Genomic DNA, 24,440 nt, shown 5'->3' with positions numbered 1-24,440 from the left:
AAGGTTTCACTGTCAAATGGTTTACAACCATCCTAAGTCGGTTTCTGTAAAATTCCATAAATATATATATGTATATTCACATCAATATATATATATATATTAATGTGAATATACAAAGCCTAAGTACGTCTCCAATAAAAAGTTGTATTTGTTTTTCTGAGTGCCTTTCTGAAAAAATGTCTTGACATATTTGCGATCCACGAGAACTGCATCGGAAATATCGCGTTGTTTTGGGATTTGTGCCGTCACTCATACACGGAAGTGTTTTGGTGTTGAACAACGTCACTGTTTGTAACCATGAGCAGTTCGTTTACCATTAACAAAAAACAACAAATGCTCTTATAATATACGTTGAAGCTATTTCTTATATTAAGCTATCACTCTACACTACCAAGCTCAAGTTTCTGACGCTACTCTTAATTATTTTCCGGTTGTTTTAACGCATAGTTAGCATGTAGGTCAAGCGTTAGCTCATAAGCTATGCTTTGTTGACAATTGTTTATGGACAGCTTGTCAATTTTTCTTTTGACTGCAACTAACTACTGCCAAAGACCAACGTCGGAATAATATGAAATTACAAAACATCATTTTCCTGCCTCATTTAGTGCTTAGTTAATGCTTATTAGTTAGGAAACGTGTGATAGTCACTAAACCACGGAGGAGTATGTACCTTTGGGTAACCAAAGCACTCTCTGATTTCCAGAAATAGAGTGTATGGCTGCATACCATATATTAAGATTTGCAAACCTATTGAAGAAAGGACTGCCCAAGAAACAAGTCTGCACACAACCACATAACATTTCAATCGTGGTGTCAGCTCAAATTGTATTGTGAGTATACATTGATTTTCTTTTTATGTTTAAGCTGCTCAGTTGCACCTCTTTTTCAATTTAATATGGACATGGTGTTATGTGTTGGTTTTTCTTTTGTAGAATGACTGCGCTCACAGACTTTGAACCTTTAGCAAAGAGACTCAGGGTTGAAACCAGTGCCCCAACTTACCCTGCATCTCCTCTCCAAGGTAATTTGGTAAGATAGCATTTTAAGTATACGTCAAACAAGTTGTTAGCTTGGTTTTAATCTTCCTCTTTGTAAACTTTCAGTTCCAACTTTTAACATTCAGATTGGAGATAATGACACAGTAAATAAAGAAAGAAGGCAAGACAACACACACAAAAGGATGGATGTACAGCCAAAGACTGGAGCAGATGGTCTGAGAGGTGTAAAGACAAAAGGTAACAATCAAAGAATCGGCCCAAGACAACAAAATACCTTAAAAAATACTCTTGATCGATGGTTGGTTAAGCCCAAAAGAGACCCAAGTACAGCTGATGGGTGCCATATCTTAGAAGATGTAGAGATGGACGATGATGACAGAGGCTTGCAAAGCACCTCAGTTCAGATTCAATACTGTAAAGATGCAGAAAAGCCTGCTGTCTCTGATTCGGATGAAGAAACTCAACACATGACATCAAAAAACCTGTATGACGACGATCCTGTCTCACCAGCCTCCATGGATTCTGCAGAGAGTGAGCATATGCAGACACTGTCTCATAATTATGATACATTTAAGAGTGAAGAAAGCTCAGACGGCTCTTACAAACATAATACCAAAAATAACAGACTTCTTTTCAGGGACCTCATCACCAGATAAGCCTCCAGAGAAAGGAGATGCAGACAAGGAAAATACCTCTGCTGTTGTCAAGCCTGTTGTCAAATGGCTGGGGACACCAATCAATGATCTCAACAGAATGCCTGAATGTGGGAGAGCGCTTCCACCGCTAAAGGATGTTCCTGGCCACCACAGTGTGATGATAAGGGTTGGAGCATCTTCTTTTTAAACACAAAACTTCAGATTTATTTCAATCTAACGTCTTTGCATGTTTCTGAGTCAGCTATCAGAAACAATTAGTACAATCATAATCCGATTTTTTCAGAAAAATATGTAAGCTTGGGAAGGCGAAAAACTAAACTCCAATATGTCTTTTTAAGTGTCTCATCGTTTTATATTGTATTGCCATTTAGATGGTTTGTGCACAGGTACTACATGTTCTTATGCCATTTGTTCTTCACTGACAGACAGACCTTCTTCACAGTGGTAAAGTACCTGTTCCATATCCTGCTAAGTTTAAGGATACCTGGGATGACATCCATGTCAAGATGCCCTGTTCCAGTTGGAACCTGTTTCCTGTACATGATGAGGTAATGGTGTATATATATAAAGTGTTTATTGACTTGTCAGTATTAAATTACAATTGTAGCAATGGATAATGTTAAAAATATAAATGAATGGCACATTAATGCAAACTTTTATATGGGTAAGTAAACTGACTAAACAATTTTTAAGTCTATTATTGTGAACAATGAGCATACTTTTATGAGCACTGGGATATTTAGTTGTAGTAACTCTCAAGAGTTGCTACCATTTAGTTGCTTACCCATCCACATTACATGTTTCAAATCTGCATGTTCAAGAATTATACAACGAGGGGGTAAATGACTGTACTGTTTTACATTGATTAATTAAACTACTGCAAGAAACAGGCACAACAACACAGCCTTGTTATTCTTTATATGAATATCTTATCTGAATTTACCCTGCAGAGAACTTACAAGCTGTGTGCTTCAACAGGAAACACAAGAACGAGAGAATAAGAGTCGATGGGAGTTGATCAAGGAAACTTTGAACGACGAATTTACATGTCAACCCGAGTTGAAGGCAAGTTTAGTATGTATGTGCTGTCCTTTATTGGCAAGGCCTAATGCATTTCAGTCTGTAAAACAGGCATGCTGCACAGTGGTTGTTGTTACCAGACTATGCCATAAGATGGCGTCATAAGCCCAGAAACTGAGAGGCACGCAGCATCTGACAATGTTACTCTTTGTTCATTATGTTTCTTATTTTAATACACGTGTAGAAATACAAACTTAAAATGACAACTTCAGATTCATTTAGATTCTCAATTTTTTTTAACAGAATGCCATTTTGAAGTACAGTTCCTCACAGGCGAAGAAATGGGACTTCACCGCATTACGACTTTACTGCACTAAGGTAAAGAATAGCAATGATTCCATATGTAGCGAATAAAGTTTATTTGTTCTTGTAATTTATTCATCGTAAGAGTATGTTGATCAAAACTGGTATTCAGATGGACACGCATGTTGAAGTTGTTTGAGGGTAGCTGTCTAATGAAATCTCTACTGTCTAACCATCATACTTAATTGCCCGACAGAAGGCATCGTAAACCAGTGTTTCTCACAGAGCTTGGGTCAAAGAGAGTACAGATGTCTCATTAGGTAGTTAGGATAATGTCTCCAACTTGTGGATGAAACAGTAATACGGATGTCTCATTTGCACCAGATTAGATTTAGTTTAGTATAACCAGTATTTAAGTCACATTGTGAATCAATATCGATAAATATGCCTACTGTGCATCCATTTTTCCTTTCTCTTTGGAAACGCTGCATAATTCGAAGTTATGGCACCTAAAATGAGCCTTTCATAAACTGATCTGATACTGTTTTTAAAGGAAATATATAGCTAAGAGTGGAAGTGAAGTTTTAACAGGGCTTTTGAGAAAGTTTGTTCTATATTATTAAATTGTTTTTTCAAGGATTGTGAGTGCGTTTTTGCACCATTACATAACCAGAGCCACAGCATTTGCTCCAAGTTAGTACAATACAAATAATTGGACATATTTTATCCTTTTGTGCAGTTTAAAGTTCTGAGACTCAGATATAGCATTGTCTTAAAAGGAGTTTTTATGTATATATCTTTTACTGTCCCCAGATAACCCCTTTTATTTCGTTCCGTGTTACGTTGAGATGGCCAGAGCACTGTTTGTTTATTGGCTGTTGCTCAGAGTTGTCAGTGCGTTTTCCAGCCTTGTTTGGAGGCCATCCATCATCTTCTGTCCTGATGCGCTCTGCGTCATCCTTTGTAAAATCCAGAACGGCTGTACTCCTGTCTGGTTCATGAAAGGAATAGGAAACTTCCATTAGTACAGATGGGCCATTTTGTGACATGAGTGTTTGATTGAACAAATCCTGAGCATGTAAGACTAGACAAATAATGAGCTTTATTTTCCTTGTAGTAAAAAGCACTCTTCTACTCTGTGCTTTCATAGCATCACCTTGAATTCATGATGTTTTTCACGATATCTCAGGAAAGAATTATATGTAATGCTTTTTTTAATGAATGCCATTATGTCAATTATTTAGTAATGGATTGTTCACAGGAGAATGTTGAAGCCCTTCAAAGGAAAAGTGGCAGACCAGAGAAATAATTTAACATGTTGCCGAAAGGTCAAAGTTTAGTAAGTTGTCAGAAATGAAAATGGCATTATATGACATTACATCCTAGAGAATGATTTACTTCAGCCTTATACTCTTGAGCCAATTGTGTGCCATAAATCATAGTGAATGGGGATTTTATTAGATACAATCTGGACATGTTGAAAGGCTTTAGCCTTAGGCCAAGTTTTGTTGTGGTTGGATTTGAATTGTGTCAAGTCAACTTGGATGGCAAGATTTGGCTTTGTCTGATTGCAAAATGTCCAGTAGCATTAAATCTATTGAAACAAATATGGATTTTAAGTGAGGTGTCACATGAATTGAAGCTTTTGCTTTGTTGGTTCATACTGAAGGTGGTTTGTTGAAGTCAGTAAACACGTTAAATTTGACGTAAGGTTATGGTAATGAAAGTGTGACAGTTATGTTTCATGTCACTCTTTAGAGTTGCGTATAAGTCATGGTAGTGCACACAAAATAGATAGGCTTTATTTATGCTCCATATTATTGCAAAGTTGACACACACAGTTCCTCTTAACAAAGTCTGTTTATTGCCTTAGCTCCCATAGATGTAAAAGAAAGCTTCAGTGAGTTAATAAATCTGTGTTTTAGTAGTTCATTGTGCAGCAGGGGCAGTAGCAATTAGGATTCGTACATATGTACAGCCATAGCCAAGAAAATATAGTGTTGGTATTTAACCTAGTTTATTGTAAAAACCAATCACAGAGTATTTTATATGTCTTATTTATTTCCAGTGCAACACACAGGCAACATGAGGAAAGGCAACCCATGCAAGGCTACCTACCCCGTTTTCCCCTTTGTTACTTTTCCGTTGGAGATTTTAGCCTGGAGACCCTGGAGCAGGCTTATTTTGAGTGTCAGAGAAAAGTAGACATGAATGGCATGGAGTGACGGGCCGGGCAACCTCATTGAATATTCATTTCTGCACAATAACCTTATGAATATGGGAAAAGCGGTTGACGGACAGCATTGGTTTTGTCAATTTCACTTTCTCCAGCACAACCAGTCTTGTATTTACGGTTACGAGCACGCAAGCGTTTTATTTTTACACGGTCGCACGTCCACAGACGCAGTCAGGCGGATTGCTTTATAGCTCGGACCTGTGTGGAATAGGAACCCAGAGCATCAGGAGTTGTGTTAAATCTGAATCTGGTTTCTTACTGCCCACACCCACGCATCTCGCTTGATTACTTTGTCAGTTGGGTGTGATGTACAGACCTGTATCAAGACATACAGAGTGTTATTTCAGTTGATTTGATGCAGTGTCTTCTGCTGATTTAAAGAGCTTGGCTTATACTACCTCAGCTATATCCCAGTCTCGCCCTGTCAACTGCCTTTATTTATTACGCCCGTAGGAGCAGTTTATGATGTCAACCAGGTCATTACTTATGACAGTGTTTAGTCAGGCTTCCTTTGCCATAATATAAATGTCCTTCACTAAAACACAAGTCAAGGCTCCTTTTCCTGGACACACACTGTCCTTTCTGTTTCCAATGCTTGGCCATTTGCATCTCTTCCAGGAAGACTGTTTAATCAGCTGGCATGGCTGTGCGGGCAACCTTGATTAAATGACTCTGTGATTGATCGGTGACATTTTGTAGCCAATATGGGTGTAAATATGGGTAATATACACTGTATATGTTCTATGATATATTAGAGCACTGACTGTAAGCAGTGTTGTTGAGTCATGTATGATACTTTAATATTTGTTTCTTGTCATGTTATTATCGACAAACTGTTCAGCTAAAGCCAGATGTAATTCATTTATATATTTCACAATTGTTTTAAATGTCCAATAGTAGGTTATATTCAGTTATTTTTCTTCCACTATTTGTTTTAAATCTGCATGCATGCTATGGTAGGTTGTATAGTGTAATTTCACCTATTTATTTTTTACTTCTTCTACAGAGGTTATGGCTTTTTGACGTTCTGTATAGCTTACATTTCTTACTATACGTTTTTCAGTGAAATTGTTCATATTGCCATAGATCCGAGTTGTCAATTTAATCAACCCATACAGCTAATAATGTCACAGCTGGGTTTTGTGGCAAAACAACAAACATAAACAGATTTCTTGCTCTCTCCAAGGTCTTGGATCCTGATGCTGCTGAACATCTGTTTGACTCCCTGCTGCCAGACATGGTGCAATTAGCACTGAGAGCATCTGAGCTCTGTACCAAGGTAACAGTCATCACTAACCAACAGGCCCTGACTTACTGGTCCGTGACACAGTAGATCACCGCAGCAGGTTGATCCCAAAGGTCGCAACATGACAAATATCTTGTGAAATGGTAGTAAAAATGGTGAGGTCAAGGCACGTAGTTATTGATGGTCATTTGTCCAATGTTTTCAGTCCTCCTGGTCATCCGCTTCTTTCATGTGCGGATGATGAAGAGCAATGTGTGGTAGTAGTTTAAAAGTGTCATTGTGTATCCATTAGCAAGTCATCCTAGTTTTACATCAGTGAGTGATAAATTGATCGAGAAATAACTTTTATATTCAGTATATGACTAAAAACATTATTCAAGCAAACAGGTTCGCGCTAAGGCAGAATTTCATGTAGCAAATTATAGCGTTCATTAAAAAGAGTGCGTTGCAGTGGAATTTTATGTTTTTTCTAAGGACCAAATACATTTTTTTTCTACAAATGGAAAATTAAGTGGGTAGCTTGTCTAAAATGTATGTAAAACTCTACTGATTCTGTGGAAAACTGGTCTGTGTTGAGATAAAGAGAGGAATAGATTCATAGTAAAGTAAACAGAATGGACTCTTACATTGATCTGATCTATAACCACATACACACCTGTCAGATTGAATTTAAACCACTATTATTATTATGTTGTTTCATATTTGGTAACTTGTATTTTATCAGTTATTTTCCCGGTTCGTCTCTATTCCTAAATTCAACCAGCACTTCTAATTGTCGTGACAGAATTGCTTACACAGATGCATTGTTTATTTATAAAGTAATAGCTGTTATCAGGTGTATGGATCTCTAGTGAGCAAAGGAGGATGTTGATTGTGATTATGATTCAAGAAGCACCAAGTGGTGCCAAATGAGTGCATTTATGCAACGTACTTCAGTGTCTCGTTTGGTAAATTGACAAAACAAATTACTTTGACCTTCCTCAGTATTATCTGTATTCCTCCTCTAGCCGATACCCCTCCTCAAAGAAGGCATGGACCACTCCATCACCGTGTCTCAGGAGCAGGTGGCATGTCTGCTTGCCAACGCCTTCTTCTGCACCTTCCCCCGACGCAACTCCAGGAAGACTGAGTACTACAACTACCCAGACATCAACTTCTTCAGGTAACATGGGGATGTGGTGCCTTCATACATAATGTTTAAATAATCAGTTTGTAAATGATGCTGCTGGGACAACTTGTTTAATTTCCATGAGATGGCACTAGTGTATACGTTTTCGCTATAAACCATTTTATCTTCATGCTGGGTTTAAAGCAAGCATTAACATTGTGTGTAGATTGTAGGAGCAGAAGCTATCTTATAACTTGTATAGTGATTAGAAACAGTGATCGCTTTGATTGTCATTTTACCTTTTTAAATAATGACATTTTAAAGCACGTAGCAGATGTGTCCTTTTGCCTGCGATACTTACACAAACTTTACACTATGATGCTATTTGTTGCTCAATCTATCTTTCTCTGGCACTCAGTTTTACCAGACATTTTAATACCGTTCTTTACGTGTAGGTCAGAGCCAAACCTTTTCCTTTAAAAGCATGAAACGGGAAAAAGAGGAATGCAGCAGTTTAATTCCTGCAAGCTTTCGCTGTGGAGATCGCCTGGGTGGTGTAATGCCAAAACAGTCTGCAGGTCTCTGCTCAGTCTTGTCCCCCATCTCTTTTGGCATCACAGTGTAATTACCTAAATGGAGGTCTGAATTAGATTAACATTGACTCAGATGGCTGCTCTTGACAATGGAGAAGGCCATTGGCTGTTTTGCAGAAGGCTGTTACAGAGATCAATTGCATCAGCATTTTATTCACATAAAGGTTTTTCTTTGATTTGAAAGGAAAGCCCAGAGTCATCTTGTTAGCTTGCTGCTAAAAATGCCCCTGAATCACCGATTTGGAGCGAGCCAGCTTTGAACGTTTTTCTTTTATTGTTGTTAAAACGGTTCTTTTCCTCTGCATTTCGGTTTCAAAAGAATAAGAAAAGGAAATAAAAACAAAGCTGTTTATCTTCAGATGTTATTCTACCTCAATAGAGACGTCCCATATGTATTTAAAACATAATCAGCTTTATCGCAATGCAAATAAGAACTCTACATTGAGATAAAGCTGACTTAAAAGTATTGTTTGTTGTTTTTTGGCTGAAATGGTGGACCTGCCATTCAACGGATTCATCAAAAGCAAGCTTTGTGTATCATTTTACCACAAAGTGCATTTAGCTTTTCCTGTCTCCTGTTAAATGTTTTCTTATGCTGATGATTGAGGAACCCAACCGGTGTACATACTGTGGGCAATTATCCCCTTTTCTTGAGTTACATCATAGCTTTCTTTTATATCTATGGGAGCTCTATTGATGTTATATAACTATTAATTCTCTCTTCCCCAAAGAGCACATGTTACTAAAAGCCTGCTCTTACTAGTGGCCGGTTGATGTCAAAGACTTATGCCCTGAAGACTACACAACGCACAATGGTTTCTAGGCGCCACACTGGGTGCAGGAGCTGACTTGGATGAAAGCATTTCTCGGCCCCTGAAGGGCTCTCGGTGCATCAAGCTTTTGTCGATATTTCATTTCACTCATATGACATTTTCTTCCACTTTATTGTGGTTTATAAGGAGGGCTGTGGCGTTCTTTACAGTTTGCTTGAGACGGCGATGGTGGGCTCAATGCTGCATTCAAACTCGCCCAGTGCACCTCACTACCAGCAGTTTTGTGTGTGTGTGCGTTTGTATGTTATTTTTCAGGGGGATTGACCTTTTGCCTCCTGAGGACTCTGTTGCTTAAAAACAACACAGGGCTTCTTAATGTACCCCCAAGGAGGGAGCCCTGTTTCCCTCTTTGTTCTATTCTCTTTTTTGTGTGAGTGCTGTGAAGTAGCACACCAGTGTGACTCTGCGATGGCAAGCCTCGGGCTACTCCATTGTCGTAACAGCGAAGGAGCTCCTGCATAATCGGATAGTGACTGAAAGGGAAACTGAGTGAGAGATGAACCAATTCATATCAAAAGTTAAAGCCTGACTGAACTCACATGGCCAAAGTGGAGGTCTTGTGTTTCGACCCACTGGAGAGTCATGTTTCCCACTCATGGCTCTAGTTGTTTAACCAGTGGATGACTGAATGTGTTGGTCGTTGGCTGTGATGCCGTGAACAACCTTGCCAAAAAAGTGTGGTTTCTTTTTTTTAAGAAGAACATAATATGTATCCTAATATCCAAAATCTCTTCTTGCCTTCAGGCTCTTTGGGGGGGGCTCTTCAAGCAAGATTGAGAAACTAAAAACCCTGATGTGCTATTTCAAAAGTGTCACTGAACAAAGTAGGTGTTACATTTGAAAATGTTTGCAATGTCGTATTGATGTAAAGTGCTTTTTTATAAATAAAAAAAAATATTCCTTTCTTCCCTATTTTTCTTTTCAGAGCCTACCGGACTTGTGACATTCACACGAAAAAGCTTGGATAAACCTCTGAATTGGAAAAGGTGTAGTGAGCTGACACTGTTTCAAAACCTAGTAGTAGTATGTCAATTGTTTTTGCCCAAAAGAAATCACTGCAGCTTCCTAAATCTAAAGCTATAAGACTGTTTGGAAGCAAAAATCCATGGCTCAACTTTAATGAATAACTTAAAAACATGTTGTGTTTCAGCTCACAGGCTCAGCTCACAAATCTCCACATCACTTGTGAAGGAACCATTGAGGATGATGGTTATGGAATGCTTCAGGTAAGAATAGTATAGCAATAGCGTTCAATAGTGAATATACAATGTCATGTTATTTTAATAGACCTTGCAGAATCCTATTCTTTTGCTTGATAAATGGCTGCGATATACTCTACACTGCTTGGTTCCCATCCCCTTTTCCCACTGATGTAGTCAGTCACTAAGCCACCACATTCTGGAGTCTTTCACCCAGAATGCTTACGACTGCTGAAAAGGCCTTTGAGGGAGCTGGTGACACGTCAGAGGGAGTGTGTGCTGGGACCGGGGTCGAGGCCTCTGAGTCTCCTCTGCTCTCTTTGTCGGCCGTGCTTCCTTTACTCTGTCAGGACGGCCCGCTCTGCCTTTCACCTTTTGTTTGCCTCCAGTTGCCACAAGCTGACAGTTGATGTGCACACATGACCAGCCCCGGGGTACACCGTGGCCCGGATTGATGGATGCTCTGCTGGGGTGCAGTGGGGTGGGGGGGTGGGATGACAGCCTGTCAAAGCAGACTTTGGAGGCTGGCTTGCTATCCCAGTGTTGAGTGACCAGTTTGGGAAGATCTGCAGCACGCTCCTCTGCAGCCTCTGCTTTAGGGTTGTGACGGGGTTGGTGTGTGCTGTCTTTAGGCCAATGAGCAACAACTGTCAGGAAATTCAATAATATGTTCAAAACGGCTGCTTTTTTAATAAAACCATGACTTGTCACGTCTGTTTCATAAACTGAAACGATGAGAATTGATTTTGAATCATAAACAGACCAAAACCAATCACATAAACAAGTCTCACCCATAGTTTTGTGCACACAGCACAAGCAGCAAGCTATATTACAGGCACCAGTCAGCAGTCAATTTAGTAGCATGTTATGACTAGAGGGAGATGTTTACTCTGGACTGCAGGACTCTGCTCTTGTTTTTTTCATATTTGCCACTGGCAGCAGCTAGCCTAAGTGCTGCTCCCGGGGAGAGCTCTTTTTGGCATGGGGGAAAGGAGTCTGAGTAATGTGAGCACCTTGGGACACATTCCCAATCAGCTTGTCAGGAATTCTGTCAGAAATAAAAAAAGCCTAAAACCCTTTCCTGCTTCGTGTTTTCCACCTACTGTCCAAAGTTTAGGAAACTACACGTTTAACAGTCAAAGAAAATGTTTTGTCAAAAGAATATGTGACTTCTAAATTCAGTCCATGCTGCAAGGGGTGTTTGATTGTTTTCTTCATAGCAAGTCATCTGTCTTGATTTGCAGGTGGATTTTGCCAACCAGTTTGTGGGGGGAGGAGTCACCAGTTCTGGTCTAGTCCAGGAGGAAATCCGTTTTCTGATCAACCCTGAGCTTATTGTTTCTCGCCTCTTCACTGAAGCCCTGGATCATAATGAATGTCTGATCATCACAGGTCAGTGATAATAAAAACTCCTCCACACATTGTATGCAAAATAAAAACAAATCCTCTGAAGAAGTATTTTTCTATTCAATTATGCATGATTTAATATTTTGATCCAGATCAGATCAATAATGCCCCTGGGTTTACTTTTCTTTTGCTTGACCTATAATTTGACTGAAGGGTAGAAGGCGTTTGTTGACACAGCAGCAGTATGACCTTGAAACCTTGAAACCTTGTATACACAATCAATTTACCCATTGTGGCTCAGCATGAGGCTAAAGGATTGTTCTTCTTTAAATTGCCCTGTTTTCCCTTTCCGTCCTTGTCACATGTTGCCTTTTGATTGGCCCAAAGGTAAGGGAAGAGTCGCATCATTCTAGAGTTGTAGATTGGCCTGTCCTGATTTCTCAGCTGGGGTCTTCCTGTTGAGTAATTCCCACAGACTGTACTTCAGTATTGAGTGGTTGCAACAAACAAGGTTGTGACGGGCCAGTAGACCCAGTAACAACCGAGTCTCAGCAGGAGGCTGATTGCTGTCCTTTTTAAAAAAACTCTTCAACACTGTTGACTCTTTGCTTGATTGATTTTGATGGAGAGGTTGGAAAACAAATGTTGCTTTGTATAGCAATTGCTTTAAAAACACTCAGGGAAGCCCACTTAAATCCAGTAGAACCATTTCAACAAGAACAATATAAGATAACTTCATTACAATAGTAACTTCATTCATAAGGGAATAATCAGGCATACGAATTAGAGATACATAATTGAATGCATGATATTGGGACTAGTATTTTAATAATCAAAGATTTTATAGCAGGATTACCAAAAATCATCAGATTTTTATGCAACCTTTTTGTTATTTAGAAATAATTTTTACGAACCAGACACATCTTTGCTGGGCCAAGATTGATCTGTTTCGCACTACAAAAATATCATAATTGATATTTCTGTATGTACTGAACCTCCCTAGAAACACTTAGGTCTTGAAAATATATTTTTTACCTAGTTAGCAAAGACTCTCAACATGAATTGTTGTATTGAATGGAAACAGGTTATCTTATCATGTTGTTGAATAAATATACAGTACATCTCTTTTAATAGATGCAGTGAGCCCTTTATAAGTAGAGCATGGTATAGCTGACGTAAATTAAATGGATTTTAGTTAGAGAAAAATGCCACTCTTTCCTTGTTACCCTTACAATTTATTTAAATAAAAGGTTCTGGCACTGCTTAGTTAAAATCATTCAAATTAAAATCCATTTAGGGCCATATCGATATTTTATTATTACATTACTGCAACTATCATCAATAAAGATGCTTTGCTCATTTTTGGGATTTACGTCCCTTTTTTGTTGGTTCACTCTGACTTTATGGCGTTGCTTTCCAGCACAGGCAGAAGTCATTGCTGATAAACCATCTGTACGCTCCTTGTCTAGCACCAGATATTAGCTGCTAATAAACCCTTCTGATAACATTAGAGATAAATATGTCTTGAAATTATACATTTAAATATATTCAAGTGCATGGCGTCAACCACTGTTACAGCAGATACCCACTGACCATAAATAGATTAACAAGATGCATTACCAGTGGGTGGATTTGAGCAGGAAGTGAGGCAACAGAGCCTCCGCCCTCCTGATCAGCAATCATACCGCAGCAGCAGATCTCCTGTGCTTGGCGGAGTCACCTTCAGACTTCTTGATGGCCATCTCTCCCTCGCCTCCACTTACGCCACTTAACTTTATTACCCGGGCCCAGAATAAATTATAGCTGGAAGACCTGCCCAAGACCCGCTCTGCTAATGGACTCTCCCATTCCATCATCTTATTAAACCCTGCCCGCATCTCTTGTCCTCCGTTGTAACAGCCAAATCTAAGCCTTAGCTGCGATGTGGCCATGTGGTAAATCATATCCCCCTGTCATGTGTTTTGGCATACAGTAAGGAAGCTAATGGAATTTACCTCTGCAGTGAAATTTGCAAAAGTGCCCCTGCCTAATTGAATTTATCCTTGATTGCTAGATATGTGGCTACCATTGGAGCGGTCAAACATATATAGTGTATCAAGGAGAAGTCATGTGACTCATAGAAGGAAATACTGACCAGAAATTGTGGTGCATACTGCAAAAGATTTTAGGGATTTTGTCTTGATGCATAATCATGCTACACCATTTATTGGTACCTTCTCAGTTTCCCACTTTTACCTCAACATGGCAATGAGATGCACTCCTGACCTTTTACTGTCTCTGGTTCACCACAAATATGAGACAGTTTGTTGTGATGCATTTGCACATGAAAGGAACAACCTTCAGGAGCACAGCAAATAATACCTGCTGATTTTTATGCAACCTTTTTGTTATTTAGAAATTATTTTTAACAACCAGACACATCTTTGCCGGGCCAAGATTGATCTGCTTCGCACTACAAAAATATTATAATTGATATTGTTCATGAAGGTTGTTCCTTTCAAACGCAAATATGGTTGATCATAGAGTTGATATTCTTGCAGGACCAGTAAAGGTCAGATGTACAGTATGAATACTGGAGACAGGGCCGTCTTGTTTTATGGTGGGAGTGTCAAAGTTTGTGTTTTGAAAACATCCTTCAAGGGTCTACTTTGTGTATCTATTGTACATCACTAAAAACACCTCTATAGTTTAGTGGAGATACACATTTTCATTTATTATTGCAAAGGTGTTTGTATGCAGGAGTTGGATTGTAATCGATGTATCCTTGGGCAAGATACTTAACCCCAATTTGCTCCCGATGGCATGGCCAACAGTATATGAATGTGTGTGAAAGGTAGTTCCCCAGAGCAAAGAGTGTACTGCTCTGTATGAATGGGTGTGAATGACATGTAGTATGTAAAGCGTTTTGAGGGGTCGAAAAGACTGGATAAAGCGCTATATAAGTACAAGTCCATTTACCATACTGAGCTTGAAGGAGTTGGCTGAACAGTTTATATTAAAGTCAGGTAGTATGTTGAATTGTCCATCCTGTCTCTTCGCTCATCTGTTTTCTGTAAATTAAGTATTTGTGAACCAGTTTAGACACTCTAATGTCTTGTTTGGGCCGCAATTGTGCTTATTACTTTAAGAAAGTGTTAGTCAGGCTGATTATAAGTGAAAGGTCTGTCAAGCAGACTGCGCTGTAGATACCACCCCCCCCCGCGCACCTCCTTATACCTGCTGACCAAGGCCCCACTACTAATCACTTGGTTTATTCACTTTGCAGCGTGAAGCATCTCAGCGAGTGCTCTCGACAGCCAGGTACTAATGAGCGCTAATGAATGGGAAGTTAATTTGTGGCCTCATTGGTTTGACTGTGCTGCTGTTCCCCCCCCCCTCCTCTCCCCCTTTAACTGGTGATGAGTGTTCCCCTGTGGGCAATCGGTCAGATTCTGACGTTGTTTCAAGGGGGGGGGAATAACTTGACCTTCCTCTTGTCAGGAAACTCCTCCTGGTTCATCCGATCACATCAGGGAGGATCACTAACGACACCTGAATGAAAACCTTTAGTTATTACAGTTAATTGCTAAAGTTATTTGTATTGTTGGATATCTATGCACATATTTCAAGAGTAACCACTTGTACATGCTTTTTTGTCTTTGCATTTCTGTTTTTGACTTTTAATATAAACTGATATTTAAATTGTGGAAGCTGTTGTTGGGTTCAAAGTAGGATGTCTGCCACATGTAATTTTTAGGAAAGTGTATTCTATTTTTCTGCAAAGTATATGACAGGTACTCCTAACAGGTGACAAGATGAATGCTGTTTGTCATCTCCTGACACAAGCGTGAAAATAAACTGTATATCCTAGGTAGTTATTGTTGTTTTAATTTAAAAAATCAATAGAAAAATGTTCAAAAAGAAAAACATTGATTTTAGCTACACAAGTATGACAACACCTCCGTTTTCTAAATGGTAGCCACTGGACTTTATGTGCCTGTTAACACTGTAATCTTACCTGCCTTTCTTTCAGCTTTGCTACCTGAACTCAACCGGAAGGATTCTTTAATTCTGAAATGTTAAATTATAAAAATAAATGTGTTAATGCTTTGTTATTGTTATTACCAGGGACGCAGCAGTATAGTAAATACACCGGCTATGCTCAGACTTACAAGTGGGCTGGCAGCCACCAGGACACAACTCTGAGGTATTTATTGAATTTAGCTGCTTTAAAAACCTTAAAATACCGTATTTAAAAAATAAATGCTTTGTTAAATGCTACGTAGCAATCAGTTATGGCCATGTTAGCTCATGGTAGTGCAGTTTTGATCGGTTCATCAACTTGGTCCAGACTGAAACACCTCAACAACTATTTGATGAACTGCCATCCAATTTTATGATTGCCTGACATTTCATCCAGTACCTTTATCATAATGTAAATCCAGACATGTCTTTGTATGTCACAAGGCATGTTTTTTGAACCTGTTTCTTTATGACTTTATTTACTGGAACTTCCTATTTCTGTCATAGATGTTGCTGCAGGATATTATTGCATAATTTGTCTCAAGTGTATCTGTTCCTTTGTACGTGATACCATTTTTTAAATTTGTTGGCAGAGATGGCTGGCAGAGAAGATGCACAGAGATTGTAGCCATCGATGCGCTGCAGGTTCAAGAACTTCCTCGAACAGTTCCGTCCTGATAGACTCAATCGAGAACTAAACAAGGTCATTTTATTTGTATTTTGATGTGTATAACCTGCTTACATTCTTTGGATGATTGTGTTGTATATGCCTTGTTTTTCTTTGTATATCTTATATATACACAAAACTGAACAGGTCCCTATTTAGAAAAAAAACACTTAAAAATTCAAATGATAAAAAAGAGTTAAAACAAAAGATGTCAGCTCATCGAAACTTTAGTAACTTTATGATGAGTGCTGCTGTAAGAGCTTTTTTGTTGTGTAGACAAAGTTTGCACTGTTTAATTGAGAGGAGTGGAAGTGAGGGGGCAATCTACCACTGCTCTTTGATGTTACACTCTGAACTAGTCATGGCTTTTTAAAGGCGCATGGCTGCAATTATCTTTTAGCTTTTTTTGCTAGTTAACCTAATGTTGCTTTTCATAGACATATCGACTTTAATGTCAGTCCGTTTGGTTTATAAATGGGTAACGGGAATATAGCAAATGTCAGCTGAGATGACATTGATGTTCACTTTTCTCTAGGTACATATTTTAATTGTAAGTAATACAGGCTGATGGATTTCTACATTTGTAGAGAATAAATTGATGCTATTCGTTACAATATCCAATAGGGCTAGGATTCATTTAATCAACATATGTGACCTCACACCAATGAATCGTAATTATTATATTTACATTACAGATTATTTTTTAAATGGGAATCTTCCATGTGTGCAGTCTGCCCGTTCAAAGACAATCAAGATGTTGTCAAATCAGAAAGTATGGAGGAGTTTGACAGCTCTGACAAGGGTGTGAAGGATGCACCAACATATAAATCAATCTTGTTTCGAATATTGTTCAGCTAACTGTCACATCTACCCTTTCACAGGAACAATTTATGACTGGTCAGGAAGAGGGTGGGCTCGCACAATTCATTTTCACTATTCACTTCATTTCATGGTGAAAATGAATGTCCAGAGCCCCTTCAGATCTTTTATTTTATAATGTCTTCCTGTGAAATACTCATGTTGCTGCACGTGGGTTTAGTATATTTGATATGCGATGACTATTTTGAAACCTACGCCAATTTCACACCAGTTGGAATTGACTTGAGGAAATAGGTGTGAAATGTAGCCAAATATATGTTGAGTCAATCCAACCAACCTTTTATGTGTTCATGCATTAACTGATGTGTCAAGCACAGGCCTGCAGGCAAATGGAATTACTTTGCTTTTTTCCATTTATATCTGATATAAAGGAGACGTTCTGAAGGACTGGCTCTTATACAAAAAAAAACATACCAGTGAGCTGAAATAAAATGTGATCCTACGACCTGAGGCTCATCAGAGTGGATTTTGCATTTATGTACCAAATGACATATCACTCAGTGCCCTTGTGTGCCTGACAACTTGATGTTTTTTCAACCCAGAGAAAACCTAGTGTATTCACAATTTTGATGATGGAAGGGCTATGCTTATCATGAGGCAATGGCGGTATCTGAAATCAGTCCCTATTTGCTACTTATTGCATTATTTTATTTTAGCACCATAATCAGAATATCTTTATAGTTGTCATACTCAGGTACAACAACATTTTGTAGGCTTCTCTCAATGCAGTAATGACATATAGTAGAAACATATAAATACCAGCAGCGATAAAAGCAGTATTGGCAGCAAATGTTTTCAATACGACAGCAGTATAGAATACATTATTTAGGGTTACTGTGTAGAAACAAGTAACCAATTTTAGACACAGCAAACTTTTTTACAGTGTTATTTTCTCATGAAAATATAGTAAATGGTTGTTTTGCATTGTGTTTACATTTTCTGTCTGCATTTAGGCCTACTGTGGCTTTGCTCGCCCTGAAGAACAAAGCCAAAACCTCTCGGCAGTGGCTACAGGGAACTGGGGCTGTGGGGTTTTTGGAGGTGACACACGTCTGAAAGGTAAGCACTGACGTAATGCTGCTGTCAGAAAAAAAAAAAGCTCAGATCATCTTAATGCACTTGGCAGTCTAAGCGGACACTCTTCCTGGATATATCGGAATATATTTCAGCTTGAAAGGCTCCAGCAGATCAGTGTGGGCCATCCATTTGTCTTCCGGGAATGCGTTCATTTAGTTAAGGCCTATTCTTCGCCTTCCTTCTATTGATCAAATGACAAATTTAATATGTTTCATTAATAGTGAAATTGATCGCCAGCTGGAGTCCATCAATCCGGTACAGCTTTCTGTCCCAGCCTTGTAACACGGACACTGAGAGGAAGCCTAAGGTCTCTTAATGCTAACAGTTTGCAGTAGTATCTCTGCTTCTTACTTTATACCTGATGTGGTGCCATGGTGCTTGAAAACTATACATACATATTTGTTAATTAGCTGTAGCAAGGTACAGCCCTCCATAGGCAACATCACCTACTGTCTGCTTAATGACATGCCTCCCGGGAAGAGCTTTGTAATTCAGATGCTGTTTTCTTCCTGGGTTTACCTTCTGTGGCTTCAGATAGCCAGATAGTGTTTAATTGTCAGATAATTCTTGGGAAAAGCGGATGAAACAGAGCCGGGGACAGAAACTGCTGAAGTGTAGGCATATTCAGCTCATAGCTCTCTTCTGAAAATGTTGATTCAGTTATGCTCGTTAACTTGCCATAGTCCCAACCCTCATTAATCAGCAGACATATTTCCAGTCTCTTAAAATATTCACAGCTCTCTACGGGGCCAGACCTTGCTTCTCTTTGTAACTAATCCAGAGTTCTCAGTGGGGGTGAGACCTATTCCCCCGATTATTGCCTTTTGCAGTACACTGCCACAGAGGTGGGTGGCACACAATTTAAATGCTAATATTAGATTAGACCTCTGTTAATATAACTGCATATTAACAAGTAAGAAGATGATAATGTTTATACAAACCTGCAACAACAGCCTCTACAGGGCAATCTTTTTATTCTAATGAACCAGTTTCTCACAGTGGAGCGTTAACACAGGCAGCTTCTTTTCCTTCAGCTCTGCTCCAGATGCTGGCAGCTGCTGAGGCGGGCAGAGATGTGGCCTATTTCACCTTTGGTGACAGCCAGCTCATGACAGATGTCCACAAGATGCACTCTTTCCTAACTCAGAGGAAGATCTGTGTCGGTAAGGAAAACCACCCGTCTGCCTCCTGTTTACATGGAACTGTGTCTTTTTAATATTTCAGGGTGTGACAATAATGAAATTATAACAGTATTGAATATGCTTTGGAAAATGTGCTCTTTGGATTTTGTTGTGAACAATGTGATCTAATGAAACAATGTTATGGAAAACTTACTGACAATTCGAGATTTAGCTTTATGTGGTTTGATTTCAATCCTCATCTTTTCTCCCTCACAGGAGAGGTGTATGATCTCCTGGGGCAGTACCACAGCTCAGTGTGCAAGAGCTGCCTTGGTCGGCGACCTGACATCAGCCTGTACTCCTTCATCTACCAACAGGTCAGCTCCTCCCCGGCGCCAGATGACTCTGACAGGGACTCGGCGAGACATCACGTCCCCGCAGACTGCAGTTAAGGCCAGGTGGCTGATGAGTCACCATGCCTAATCTTTTTTTATTTTTTTTAAGAAGGCTTGATCAACCAAATCTGGTTTTCATCAATGGGAGCTACATGCAGATCCTTTTGTATCAAAAACAACTGGACTGCAGAGGGTGATTAGTTACGACCCTGTCTGGCGCTGTGTTCATTTTGCTGCAGCTGGTACTACACCGATGGATTGAGCTTCAATACGACGCAATTGTGATTTTAATGGTGAAGCAAAGGTTGCCATCCATCTTCTCAGTTTGTCATGTTGCCTTTTTTACACCTACACATATCCAACCTAATTGAATTGGCTGTCAGAAATGAAGTTAAAAGAAAAGAATAACAAGAACGGGGTTTGGAAGGCTAGGAGCACTCTCAGGAAAATGGTTTGATTTAAAGAGCAACCTGGCTCTTTAGGAAAAAATATTTAACTTTCTGCATTTACAGCAACATTTAACTTTCAATAATGACTTCCATGATCACATTTTACCAGTTCTTTGCTGTATGGGATAAAAACATTCGAAAGAACCAACAGTTGCATTTGAAATATTCATTTGATTGGTTTGTTTCTATATTTTACAACTATTTACACTTTGAATCTGTTTTTTGTAGTCCTTCTTACTAATTGCTGTATAGCTGCACATGAACGAAAAGTAGGATTTTTTTGCCAAAATAAAATCAGTTTTAAGAAAATGGCATATTTGTATATTTCTAATATTGCTTTTGTTTTATTCCGAAGCCCTATTTACAGCCACACGTCAGAAATACTACTTTGAACAATCACAATGAGAGCTTCTTGTCCCATAGATGTTACAGGCAATATCGGTTTCTGTACAGCGCTGCCATTTATCTTTCCCCTGCTTCACCCTTTCACTCAATATATTAATAAGGTCATACCTTTTATATAAACTGTACATGACACCTCATTAAGTAAAAAGTAGATCATAGAACATCCAGTCAGGCGGTGGGGCTCCTGGGTGATTTCTCTGTCTGTCGGATGAAACACCACTTCAACTGCATTAAGAAGAAGCTGCTTGGGCGCAAATCCTCAGACGTTCAGCCGTTGGCACTTTGGAACGTTTGATTTCTTTTGGTATTTGTTGGTCAAAAAATAATCTCAGCAAATAATACTTTTATTTGTATGTATGATATCTGTTTTACAATATTAAAGTTGATGTGTTTAATAACACCATGTTTGATGTTATGGACACAATGTATTTCAGTGATGCCTTTGCCTGATTGTGCGATTATCTACTTACACTCCTAATGAGCTGTTATGTTTAACTTTACAGATTACCCAGCCAGCAGGAGTTTATTGATTCAATATTTCCAGTTAAATGTTGCTTCAGTTTTGCCCCCAGATAGGCTGCACGGCACTGAATGGACTCCTGGGAGCCTGTATGTGAATGAATACGGAGTAGGTGTCTCTGAACCTGATGCTGAGCCTTCATCGAATCAGGACTCGAAGTAGGTGGGTTTCTCTTTGTAGCTGGCTGAGTTCAAAAAAAGCCTTTTGTGGTGTCTCCAGGGGGCTCCATCATAGACACACAGGGGTTTCTTACTGGATAGATCCCTTTGCCGAGAACCCCATGTGTGTGTTTAACCTTTTGGCTACAGTCTGCCATAAAGTCACAAACATGGACAGTGTTTATTCTCTTCAACATGATCACACTTTGACCACACTTTACTATTATGCATTTTGGCGATCAGATCAATAATGCAGTTTCCAGATCAGACTGAAATTAATAAGCTCACCGCTCAATGGGTTAAAACCAAATACAAATGCTATTAATTGTATATATTTCAATTTATAATTCATGCACATTTGAGCCAAACAATAACACACCCCTACCCGTCACTTTTTAAAGAAAATGACCCAATTGTTTAAGAGAAATCTGGTAAAAATGCATTTTTGACATCATTGTTTCTGACTTTCGAGCGTTCAATGTTAGAAATCTGGGGGATCAACTATCCTTTTAAGAGACATTCAGCACTACAGCAATGCTGAGTTTTTATTCAGCCTATAGAATGAATCATCCATGCTCCCCAAAGAGCAAATAAAATGCATCAACCAGTTCATGATTAGATTCTGTTTGAATCTGGAATGACATATCCTTTCACTTTTCCTTTGTTTCCATCCAAGAAGGTCAGGTCTTATAACAAGACTACTGTATTATGAATGGAAAGGCCTATTTGAATTCATTATGAGCTATTTACTTCATATTTCCTTATCATTAGTGGATTTCTTTGGCCGTGTTGGAGGAGTGATGGAAGGATCTCTTGGCCACAGATTAAAGGCATTATCAGCTGAATATTGATATGTTTGATTAAACCCTGGGAGCTGTGGCTTACATTTGTTTGGACTAAACACGTAAGACACAAATGTGATTCGTAGTCATGAGCTTCCTCTTGGTAATTATTCATACTTTCAGTCCTTTCCATTATAAACACACTATTTTATGAAAAACAGAGGGGTGCTGCACATAATGCATATACATACCGGGGCACTGGATTGCATAGGGATGTACATCATTTGCAATTGACTTAATCCTCAAACATAAGACATGGACTATTTCTATTTAAACTATTTTGGTAAAAGAAAAAAGAAAAGTCTAAGGTGGTTTTATTTATTACTCCAATCAATTTATACCATTGCAATTTTTATTCTTTGTTTTATTTTGCAAGACCCATTGCACTGGTGCGTTTTGTTACAGTAGTTAGCTTTCTTGAGCTACAGTCCCCTGAGCTTCACAGTGATTCTGACACATTTTTCAAAGTACACACATAAAAGCAAAGTGTTATTGTAAAGCTGTTAGGAAAAACTCTTGCAGAGAACAAACTGCTTAACACTGATCATTGTGATTGAAACAAATTACAGCCACTGAGATAAAAGACAATATTCTGTTACACGCCCGCAGTATTTATTGCAAACCACCAAGTCTGTTATGCTCCTTTGCAGACAGGATGTTTGCAGTGTCATGCTCTTCTTTAAATCAAGTGTTCGCCATCATGATTAACACATTTTGCATCGTCTGGGAATGTCCTAAGCTTTCACTCCCGTAGCTGTTGGCATGTTTGAACTCGGTGTGACCTAAATGTTTCACCGCTTCCTCTGTGTCCTGTGTGGCACTTCAGCAGTGTCATTGCTGCTATCGTTTGATGGTAATTGCGTCCCTCCTTGGGCTCTTAGCATGCTGAGATGGTTCCTCATCCAAAGGCAGTTCCTTTACTGCTCTGAAAACCTGCATGCAGTGTCTTTTTTATTCAATCCAAATAGCTTGCGGTCAAAAACACTTTTAAATATGGGTTGCTCGAAAGGAGGCGTAGGAGGTGTATACATCCATAACACAGCAATTATTTATTAGTGACAGCTTTCTATGGCCATTTTAGTTCAAATGCTTCCACTGCAATTGATCCCCAAAGAAAAATCAATTTTTATGTGAAAGCCGTAGCTTTTAACCAAACGGACTGCTAGCTCCGTAAGGTCAAGGATTGAGTGAGTGAAGTTATTTTTGCTCCTTGTTTTATTAGATTGCCTATCTATCATTGTAGTGTCATGTGATTGATACTGACTAGGCTTGAATGAAAGATGGAGCAAGGCCATTGTTGCTCCCACACAAGTGTAGAGGAGTAGCCTGTATGGAACAGCAACTTGTGTAGGAAAAGGGTTTAAAATTAGCCACCAGCTAAACACTTACTGCTTCTGCTGCGTCATGCCTTCACATAACATTTACAAACTCAGCATGTTTAGCAGTTGTGGAAGGATGATTACCTCCATGTATGTTCGCACAATCTGTTAAATTAGGGAAAATCTACTTATTACTGTCCACTTAAAATTGCATGAACTGCTCATTAGCTATTACCTGTGGTTGATGAATACATTTAGCCATATATTAGAAGTCTAACTGTCAAATTTAACATTCCATGTGTGAAAGAAATATTTTCTGTATACTGCTGAATTGGTTTACTCTCCTGAGCTTATCTGTTTTGAACTGAAGGCATCTCTTCAGGCCTTTAATTGCGCACTTGTTGCTCCTTCCATTCATGAGGTGGAACACCATCTGCTCCTTGTCCGCACAAGTCCAATCATAATTTCAAAAAGATACAAATATATTCAGTTCATTGGCAAAGATTTCAGAGTGCTAAGGGAAGCCTATTAGAGAATATGAAACACATGTTTTATTTTGACTTTAAAAGTGTTTAATATTAAACCATTATTTGCAGTGGTATCTGTTTGAAAGACATGTATGCAACATATGTTGATCTTTGAGTTCTTTGGGAATATAAGCACATCAGGCAGAGGTCTCTCTCCGGGATTCAAAGGTGCCAGAAACAGATGCTTCCCACGCATTTCAAAGGAGACATTTTCCTGGCTTTTGGCCTTGATCATTTTCCGGATATGATTAGATCTCGACACATGGCTACAGTCATTAACTGGGAGACAAACACAGTACAGCAAATAAGTTAGAATTTGTTTTACTTCACCTTTAGGTGCGGTGCTGAAACGATTGGATATTGAATTGATCAATACGTTTGTTGCAAGGGAATTAATTATGTCCTATACTATTCTGATAAGGGATTAATCAGCAATGTGATTTTGAAAGCAGAAATCCCCAAGAATGACCAATTCCTCAAATGTGAGGATCTGTTGCTTCCGTCTTTTTTGATATCATTAAAAATGTAATATATTTTTGA

At 38.9% G+C, this 24,440-nt stretch overlaps 1 protein-coding gene across 1 annotated transcript; it reads left to right on the top strand.

Annotated features, from left to right (window-relative positions):
* Nucleotides 1–246: 246 nt before the first annotated feature.
* LOC134870731 (poly(ADP-ribose) glycohydrolase) lies at nucleotides 247–20,967 on the top strand. Its single transcript, XM_063893108.1, is given in 19 exon segments — nucleotides 247–830; nucleotides 933–1,021; nucleotides 1,104–1,529; nucleotides 1,636–1,820; nucleotides 2,080–2,202; nucleotides 2,633–2,719; nucleotides 2,978–3,052; nucleotides 6,400–6,492; nucleotides 7,467–7,621; nucleotides 9,738–9,817; nucleotides 9,919–9,979; nucleotides 10,144–10,219; nucleotides 11,437–11,584; nucleotides 15,647–15,725; nucleotides 16,135–16,183; nucleotides 16,185–16,244; nucleotides 18,041–18,146; nucleotides 19,199–19,327; nucleotides 19,562–20,967. Coding segments are annotated over 19 exon segments (2,313 nt in total). The 5' UTR covers nucleotides 247–714; the 3' UTR covers nucleotides 19,738–20,967.
* The last annotated feature ends 3,473 nt before the right edge of the window (nucleotides 20,968–24,440 follow it).

The sequence above is a fragment of the Eleginops maclovinus genome, chromosome 10, assembly GCF_036324505.1.
Source record: "Eleginops maclovinus isolate JMC-PN-2008 ecotype Puerto Natales chromosome 10, JC_Emac_rtc_rv5, whole genome shotgun sequence".
Taxonomy (NCBI): domain Eukaryota; kingdom Metazoa; phylum Chordata; class Actinopteri; order Perciformes; family Eleginopidae; genus Eleginops; species Eleginops maclovinus.
Note: the sequence above shows the minus strand (reverse complement) of the source record. Positions and strands in the feature narration are given on the sequence as shown.